The 10,411-nt window shown below is 32.0% G+C and overlaps 1 protein-coding gene across 3 annotated transcripts in view; it reads right to left on the bottom strand.

Moving 5' to 3' along the window:
* Window positions 1-8,080: 8,080 nt before the first annotated feature.
* Window positions 8,081-10,411, bottom strand: part of LOC139507207 (uncharacterized) — a 55,268-nt gene continuing 52,937 nt past the window's right edge. For all 3 annotated transcript variants that reach the window (XM_071295678.1, XM_071295677.1, XM_071295679.1), the window contains one exon: window positions 8,081-8,798. Coding sequence is in view for 2 of the 3 variants with exons in the window: in XM_071295677.1 (XP_071151778.1) it covers window positions 8,622-8,798 (177 nt within the window). In the remaining variant the exon portion in view is untranslated. The remainder of the gene's footprint in view (window positions 8,799-10,411) is intronic.

The raw sequence follows: 10,411 nt of genomic DNA, 5'->3' as shown, positions 1-10,411 counted from the left end.
CAAAACAAAAAAACATATTTTATTTTTATCTTACATCTCGTAGCTAATGCCCCTTCACTCATAAATATTTCAATTGATTGACAATATTATATTTATTCTAATATTAGACCATTTTGCTTTATTTTTCTTGCATACAAATATCACAGGAAAGGAAAATAACAATAACACGAATATATACTACGGATTGTTGGGAGTTGGCATCCTAGCGTTTCTGTCGTTGATAGTGATACTAGGGGACTTGATATATCGACATTGCCAAGGCAGAAATAAACAACAATTCGAAACAAACACTCAACAAATCACAGGGACAAAATAATGTAGATTCACCTTATGAATATGTTAGCGAAGACGAAATGATTGATCTACAAAACACTGACAACAGTACTACGACCACTTACCTGGACGTTGTTATGAGTGAATCACCAGTTGCATCTTCTTATCAGCAAAGCTTTATCGACAAAAAAGGAGAAGAAATATGTATTCGACGACCATATAGTTCACTTTTACCATACAATCTGGAAAATAATCAGTATGAGGAAATTGTTTAAAGCCTGCGACATGGCTTAGTTTAACTATTTTGTTTCTCTGTTGTATATAATGAATTAGGAACATTTCTGATGAAGCACAATTGTCTTTTTATACGTGTTTTGGTAATTAAAGTTCGCGCATGTGAGATTCGTCGGCAAACTTATTTCAATTCAAAATTCATATCTACTCTGAATGAAAACTGTCAATACTTTGACTAAAATATTTATTGAAGTCGATTGTATGGATTATAAACCATTACCCATTTGCACAACAATTATAATAATTTCGCTATAAATAGAACAATGCAAAAATATACTTGACAAATTGCAGTTTTATTTCCGTGTAAGGAATGAATAATCCATCTTTTATAGTCTTTGATAAGACCACTTTTCTCACTGATGAATCTTATGTAGACGAAACTCGCGTCTGGCGTACTAAATTATAATCCTGGTACCTTTGATAACTATTTCTGCCACCCTCAACTAGGTCAAATAGCACAGAACAAATGGTACAATTTATTTAACTGAAAGTCTTTAGTAAAATCATACCACCTCTTCTATTTTATATACATGTATTCTTTAAATTTCTCTCTTTGAATCTTGTTATGAATAAACTCATCATAGATACCAGGACTAAATTTAAACGATTATATTACTGCTTCTATCTCGAGAAACGTGTGGCTTATTGCAATACACAGATGTTTGGCAAATGTGTGAGTCAATACCCATTTATCATTATAGGATATAACTTGTCTTGCTCACGTTTAAAACGTTTGAATGAAATAAACTGTTATCACAGAGATATGTTTCGCTTTTTTGTAATTTCAATAATGCAAATGTTGAAATAAAAAATAGCAACACTTTAACATGTACGTTTAGCAAATATTCAAAGTCAATGAACCATGACTGAAGGTACATGGCTAAACAATCTCCATGGAAATAAGATGTGTCAATGCTAATACAACTGCATACCAAGTACCATTGACTTATCATAAGTAGTAAACTGTTCTCTTTGAACAAACCTAAACACAAACTAATACATGTAAACTAAGCAAAATTTCAAAGTCAATAAAGCATAACTGAGAGGGAGGGTAAACAAAAACCTCCATGGTAATGATATGTGCCAATGTTAATACAACTGCATACCAAGTATCATTGACCTACCACTACTGGTTCCCCATAAACTGACCTAATTACGAACTAATACATAAAAACTAAGCAAAAGTTTCAAAGCTAATAGACCATGACTGAGGGGGCGGGTCCAAATAATCTACATGGAAATGAGGTATGCCAGTGCTTATACAAATGCATACCAATTATCATTAACCTTTGACTAGTGGTTCCCAATAAACTGACCCAATCACAAACTAATACATGCAAACTAAGCAAAAGTTTAAAAAGTCAATAGACCATAACTGAGGGGACAGGGTCAACTAATTTCCATGGTAATGAGATGTGCCAATACTTATACAACTGCATACCAAATATCTTTGACTTACCACTAGTGGTTCACCATAAACTGAACTAATTACAAACTAATACATGAAAACTGAGCAAAAGTTCCAAAGTCAATAGACCATAACTGAAGGGCCAGGGTCAAATAATCTCCATGGTAATGAGATGTGCCAATACTTAGACAACTGCATACCAAATAAACTAGACCTAATCACAAACTAATACATTGTTGACGCCGCCGTCGCTGCAGCCGTCGCCGACGCCAGAAACAGCATACCTATGTCTCGCATCCCGTTAAGTGAGACAAAAACCGAAAACAAACAAGTTAAGATGTAGAAAAACTTTTAAATAATGTCAGCAATATAGACTTAAACTTAAAAAATAAAACCAGTTCTCGTAAGGTATAATTTTGAATAGTTTAAACATTTTTTCATTGGAAATACACAAATGAATTGGACAGAAGTTGTTCAAACATGACAACGTTATGATACTCATGCATCAAAAAACAACATCTTTAAAGACGCATCGCAGCCTATTAATGGGAAAGCAAACATAATCAAATTGATGAAATAACAAGGAAATGATCAGTTATACATTTTTACTGTATAATAAATTTGTCTATAATAGTCGAATTTTTACTGACAGGTGCAGAATGTAAAATCACAAACACACATCTGTTCAAATTTGTTATATTTCGAAATAGTTCGTTCATAACGTTACACGTCCCCTTCTATTCCCATTGTGCATAACAAATGACATATGTCTTATATGTTGGGTTTTTTTTCAAACTAAAAAAATCCAACTTTTATCACTTTTAACTTTATGCACGTCTTTTGACGTAGCTAAATATTTTTCAAAAAGATACACAAAACGGTCACACATAGCAGAATACGTAAAATTTACGAAAAATTTAATGCGACGTCTACAAAAACATTTAAAAATGAGAAATTATAAAAAATATGATAGACATTCTGAGAGACGTGATCAATTATGTTTTAAAAACAGCCTCGTCTTTTGAATTTTTGAAAATATTTTGCGTCAAATTTTGAAAAATCATGTACTAGTATTCCATTTTTGCCACAGGGTTAAATTTCATTTACGTCAAAACTAATTACTGCTTTTGTGCCGATTTACAGGTAAATAAAACGTATGTAATATCAGTTGTATCATGAATACAACGCTTGTTTAAGAAATATTGTGTTCTCCATCCATCCAAATCACAACCTATGTGGACATCTCAGCCCTTATAAAATTCAACGGCAATCAACCATGGCTAAGACCATCAAAAAGAACGATCAAACATTTGAAAACAAATAATCAATATTTAAGTTTTTTTTATTTTGGTCGACTGATGAATTCGATTTATGATGAATATATATATATGTTACAGTGAATTTGTATAATCAGTGATTATGTAGAATCCCTGAAATTTTCAGGGATTATGTAGAATCACTGGCTAGTTTAGGGATTATATATAATCACTAAAATTTTCAGGGATTATGTATAATCACTAGAAAAAACGTCAGGGATTCTACATAATAACTGAAATGAAGAAATAGTTTTATTTATAAAGAAAATGAATAAAATTGAAATTATTTTTTCTAAAAAAATCACATAAAAACATCATTATAAAGTAACATAAATTGTAAAATGTTAAGCACAATATATCAAAATGATGACCCATTTTTTTTAAATGTTAGGCACACTACATGAAAATATGCAACACAATATATCAAAATAATATGCTTCACATCTGTTATTACCACAATATCCAAATTTTAGAAAACCTTTTCCTGCACATATCGAATCAGATTTTAACGACACGCCTAAGTGAAATAAAGTGTTCGGTAAAACATCTGAAGGTACCCACCAACAAAAGATGGGAATTGGCATCCTTGAACCGTTTCGAGCAAGAAAGATACCATGTTTTGTAGTCAGACGATATCCTTTTTCAAACTTTTTTTAAACAATTGTCATTATGTTATTCGGGTTTCCCTTTCCTTTTTTTACCATGTGGAATTGCTATGAGAATATTACACCAAATGCAAGCTTCCTCTAAAATTTGTTTCTATGTGTCAATCCTAAGTTCTGCCTGTTTTTCCTACATTTAGATGCCTAAGTTCTCACAGTTTTAATGTCTTGTTCATTTAAAGAAAACAAAAACACACAAAACAGATGTTCCATAATCTTCTTTACCATTTGCCCTACATGTATCACAAATAACATGCTTTGTGGATTTAAAAATAGAGCATAAATGAAGCCGATAGTTTTCTCGTTTGAATTGTTTTACATTGTCATTTCGGGGCCTTTTATAGCTGACTATGCGGTATGGGCTTTGCTCATTGTTGAAGGACGTACAGTGACCTATAGATGTTAATTTCTGTGTCATTTCGGTCTCTTGTTGACAGTTGTCTCATTGGCAATAACACCAAATCTTCTTTTTTACCTGAATATTCATTTGACGCTGGCTTTTAATAAACAAACAATACATGTAAAGCTATTGCTATAAAGGGAATGTTGATATTATTAATTTTGAAGTCTTCAACTTTATCTTGAAACCCTGTGTTGGTTATATCTTTTAAATCATCCTCTGTGTTAAAAAGCAAAATTATTTCATCTGGCAAGGAATTAATGAAAGAAAAAAATATATTTTGTCTATATCATTTTTTTTATCAAACAAAGGATCATTAAATTATTCATAATCCCTGAAATCATATTAGGGAATTTGTAGAATAATTATTAAAATGTTCAGTGATTATGTAAAATCACTGGTCATTTTCAGGGATTATATATAATTACTAATGATTTTAGTGATTCTACATATTCCCTGAAAAATCAGGGATTCTACATAATCCCTGATTATACAAATTCACTGTAACATATATATATGTTATCAAATCTGTGTCGTAAATAAAGGCAACACTAGTATACTTCTGTTCAAAAGCATAAATCGATTGAGAGAAAACAAATCCGGGTAACAAACTAGAACTGCTGGAACGATAAAGGAAAACAATAAAACAACAGACACCCAGGGCCCCTGAACTGCGACAAAACAAAGATGGTCAACATACATAGAAACGAATTATTTGATAACAAATGTCGTCATATTCCTTAGATGACATTATTATAAAAAGTATTTTTTTTAATATAGAACATTTATTTATACTATTAAGATAATTAGTAACATTTTATCCGAGACAGCTTTCAAGTTATTGATTATAGGTTTAATACCACCAAATCATGGTACGCCACATCCGGTTGTAAACGAAAATAGCTCGAAAAAAATATCCCCTTGAATTTGACAGTTGTAGGTAGTTAATCCTACATTTAATTGTAGTAAAACATTTCTGTGTCATAAAATATGTCTGGGTATTTCAAAGCACAATTATTTTTTTGTGGGGGGGGGGGGGAGCTTCTATAGAATATTTGGAAACTTGAGATTACATGATTACTACAGCTTGTACACAGGTTAAATAAGGGACGAAATTTGATTGGTTAACTGCCAGTGATGGGTTTTTCTTATATGCAATGAAATGGTATGTGATTTTTTTTTCTATAGTACTGGACAGGGTAAAACCTTTCTAATGCCAAGTATTTCTTTATTTGAAACAACGATAAATTCTGCATATTTTTTTGAAAAGTGCAAATTAAACAAAGACTAATAGGGGAATTCAATGGTGGTGTTACACCTAATAATAAGATTCGAAGGCATTTAATCATTATTAGATGAGATGGCCTTGTAGAATTATTTTTTTTAAATAGAAAAGCATGTTATGTTGGACGAATTGAATTGTTTGCATTTGTTACAAAATTCAATCTGTCATTTACGACACATAGTAACATGTATATATACCATTTACGCCAAAGAAAATTACATTTGCACAATTCAATGGGTAACATATAATGGAAAATTTTAAGATTCATCGCTACAAATGTATATCATGATTACGAGTGCATTTCTTTCTAACCAAAATTTTGTAACATTGTGTGGCGTTTGTTGTTGTTTTTTAAACGCTACAAAAAAGAAACAAATACTTCGTTTAATCAGTGTTTACTGACCCTGTTTGAACTGTTTAATAATGCATGCACATGTTGCTGGGAAACAGACTATTTACAAACGTAGAAACAAATACAACGTTTAATCAGGGTGAAGTTAGAAACAAATGAAGCGTTTATTCTAACAAACGATGAACGACGAACTATAGACGCATTTTTAGCGAGAGCTTAGGCCGCATTTATTTCTAACCAAAATTTTGTAAACGTTGTGTCGCGTTTGTTGGTGTTTTCTAAACGCTACAAAAGTAGAAACAAATACATCTTGAAGAAGTCTTTACTGACCCTGTTTGAACTTTCAATAATGCATGCACATGTAATTGGTAAACATACTTTTTACAAACGCAGAAAAAATACTTCGTTTTATCAGGTTGAAGTTATAAACAAATGTAGCGTTTGTACTAACAAACGACAAACTGCAGATGCATTTTTAGCGTTTGCATAGTTTGTCAAAGTTTATGTAAACTTTGCAAACGTATGTTTGAAATGAATGATCAAAACTTGTGCGCTTAGCCGTTTGCATCGTTTGTGTTAAAAAGAAATGCGGCCTTTTAAGATTATTTGTGTCACTAAATGAAAAACGATGTCTTCGTATTAACTTTTGTAATAAGTCTGCTTACCAACAACATGTGCATGCATTATTAAAAGATCAAACAGGTTCAGTAAACACTGGTTAAACGATGTATTTGTTTCTACTCTTGTGGCGTTTAGTGAACGATAACAAACGGCACACAACGTTTACAAAATTTTGGTTAGAAAGAAATGCATCCTTAGTTTAAACTTACTTAGCGTTAACACTTTTAAGGTGTCCATTCAAACAGACCGTCCGTATTTTTCTTAAATGAATGTTTATATATTTTTTATGTCGGGGCCGTTTATGGCCAACCGTACGGTATGGGTTTTCCTCATTTTCAGGCAGTACTGTTGCTTATAACTGTTTTCTTCCTTTTCATTTAAATTTGGTGGATAGTTGTCTCGTAAAGAATCATACCGCATCTTATTTATCTTTATAAAGAGGAAATGGTAGCATTCTTTATTACCACACATAAAGGTTATTTAATCAACATGAACATCCAGACCATTAATCGGGAAAAACTTTAAATTTTGTTTTACTCCAGTGTATAGTGCTTTCTGTTGTGTTTTATGATCACGTTTAATTATTACAAAACTGTGTTTTAACAGTTTTGTGGGAATTATCTTTTTAAGAACGTATCAGTGTCAGCAATATTGGCTCAAATGGTATGTTTTATATTGGCCCAAATGATATTCACCAAATCCAACAATTAAGTTTTCACTAATCAATAAAAGGAAACTCAAGTATCATGACATTGTACGTATACATTATGTAAAGAATATACTCAAATATTACCATCAATAAAATTGAGAATGGAAATGGGGAATGTGTCAAAGAGACAACAACCCGACCAAATAAAAAACAACAACAGCAGAGGATCACCAACAGGTCTTCAATGTAGCGAGAAATTCCCGCACCCGGAGGCGTCCTTCAGCTGGCCCCTAAACAAATATATACTAGTCCAGTGATAATGAACGCCATACTAATTTCCAAATTGTACACAAGAAACTAAAATTTAAATAATACAAGACTAACAAAGGCCAGAGGCTCCTGACTTGGGACAGGCGCAAAAATGCGGCGGGGTTAAACATGTTTGTGAGATCTCAACCCTCCCCCTATACCTCTAACCAATGTAGTAAAGTAAACGCATAACAATACGCACATTAAAATTCAGTTCAAGAGAAATCCGAGTCTGATGTCAGAAGATGTAACCAAAGAAAATAAACAAAATGACAAATACACATAACGATGTAGCTACATGCCAGAAAAAAATCCCGTCAAAATTCATGATGTGTTAAAACAATATAAGAAGTGGATGTCGTACATGTACAGGGTGTTGCCTGACGGACGGAAGGCTGACATTTATATATCCTTAGACGTCCGGTTTTTGACGGGCGTATAGAAATAAGGAGTTGTAGTATAACTACAAAGGAGACAATTATTACATGTATAAAGACCGGTGGACAATGCATGGTGTCTAATGTAGATTATTTAGTGGGAAAACAATTCATACTTATACGCTAAATAACATCCAATTTTTAATTGCAGACGAATATCTAAACTGTTTTTGCAAACAATACTTGCGTGTATTCAATTTTCCCTATTATATGCATGCACGTGTGTGTATGTGTGTGTAAGTTTGTGTATACTTTGCGTATGTAAGAGAATTTTTAAAATGCATCAGTCCAATTTCGTCGTTTGAATTTACAATGGCCCTTTCATCTATCCGTATTTCTGTTATTTTTTCTGGCTTTAGGCAACAATTAATATATAATCGAAATGAATTGTGCCTCTAAATGTAAAAAAATAAGGAGAGGTGGTTTAGTGCCAATGAGACAACTATCCACCTGAGTTTAAACGATATTTGTTAAAGGTTCTCAGTGACTTGTAATGTTCAATATATTTGGTTACATATTTTATACAGTTCTCCTTATCCAATATTAAGTATGCACTTTTACATACGAATTAAAAAAAGAAGTTCATTCCACTGTTGTTTTATATAATAGAACCATTTAAAACTTTTCATAAAATCTCATTTTTAGATAATCTCGACTGGTGATTGGTTCATATTTATCCGAATTGTCAAGGCAATGAATTATTGCTTCATCATCTGGTAAAACAAATAATGCTACAGACTGTCGATCTCGTCTTTTTGTGACTTCCTCTTCCGGGATAAGAACACGGTGCTTCTGAAAAAAAAATCAATACGCAATTTAGTTTTACGTTTGTCTTGAAACACAATTATTATAACTCATCATTAAAATGAAGCTGTCCAAAGCTCTCTTATCAAATGTAAATATATTATTGTAAAATGAACGTTTGCAGCATATGACACAAAAAATCAAAAGCTCTTCGAAAGCATAAAAATATGCAAGTGTTATTTTGATGATGAATTAAAAACAAATACAATACTAATTGAAAAATATTCATTTTTATTTGTCCTACTTTCCTTTAAATAAAAAAGTTAATTAACTGTCATGTAAAATCAACTTTGAAATTCTTTGTTTTAAATTTCTTAACCTCTGTTATAATTCTACTTTTCTTCAATCATTGTCGTGTAGTAAATAACTATAATGCAAACTAGCTTAAAAAGCATGAAATGCAATCCAAGAATGTCATATACACTGGGGTAAAGCTGATGACCGTAACTGCATTTACGGTCATCCCATTGCAAGATGTCGGATGAAAAATTTGGTCAGTTTCTGTATTGTCTGTTAAAGTGTTTCTATATCATTTTCTTTACAAATCATACATTGAAACGATGTAAATTTATAAAAGAATCAATCGGAAATCACTAATAACTTCTGAGAAATGTGCATGAAACGGGAAATTCGATTTGAAAAAATCGCCAAGATGACCGTAAATCACAATCGAGATGACCGTAACAGAATCAGCGATTCATAACAAGGCTGACCGTAGCTGCTTTTAAGATGACCGTAATTTGTAAATGATGACCGTAACTTTTAAAGGATGACCCTCAATACTAAGAAATATCCGTAATTATATAACTATCTTTTTGTATCAAATGATTGCCAAAAGACATGCAAATGAACAGGAAGGGAAAACATGCCACAAAAGCGCGATAAAATGACACCTTACAAGCATAATAAAAAAAATGGGGTGCACAGCCTTCAACTGCTCGACAAAAGATTTTTGTTTGTTTCTGGGATTCCTTTTAATGACATATAATAAATACACATTTTTAAAAAATGCAAAAAAATTGCATGTACACCCATTGATATTATATCGTCTTTCATTTTGTCGTGCAAATAAAACAACAGAAATATTTTGAAAATATCATTCGAATAAACTAGTGAAGGTGAGCTCCAGCAAAGTAGATCCTTAAAATAGTATTGTACGAAAAGCGTATCACAAGGCGGAACGTTGTCAATTTGTATATATACAGAAATGTTATTCATACAGTCAGGATTCTACTTCTTCAAAATTATCTCCCCATTACGCCAGTTCATGCTCACAATCGTAGAAATGGAAGCCATTGTAGGGATGACGCTCTGCCAATTTTGCTCTTGAAAACTGATAAATTTATCCACATAGCACCATTACGATCGATCGTTATATGTCAGTTATATTTTTAAAGACAAATGTATCTACTAGCTAATGAGCATTAGTTAATGATCTAATTCTGCATTGATTCAACTTAAAAATATTGTCTGTTCGGATGTCAGATGGAATTTTTGAAAATTCTTTAGCATTTAAAAAAATTCTTATTAAATATTTCGTGGAAGGGCAGACTAAACATTTTCAGTGGTTGAAGATTATAAACCCTAGTTATCACACACAA

This window comes from Mytilus edulis, unplaced genomic scaffold (genome assembly GCF_963676685.1).
Source record: "Mytilus edulis unplaced genomic scaffold, xbMytEdul2.2 SCAFFOLD_104, whole genome shotgun sequence".
NCBI classification, from domain to species: Eukaryota; Metazoa; Mollusca; class Bivalvia; order Mytilida; family Mytilidae; genus Mytilus; species Mytilus edulis.
The sequence above is the reverse complement of the archived record's forward strand: the minus strand, read 5'-3'. Positions and strand labels throughout refer to the sequence as shown.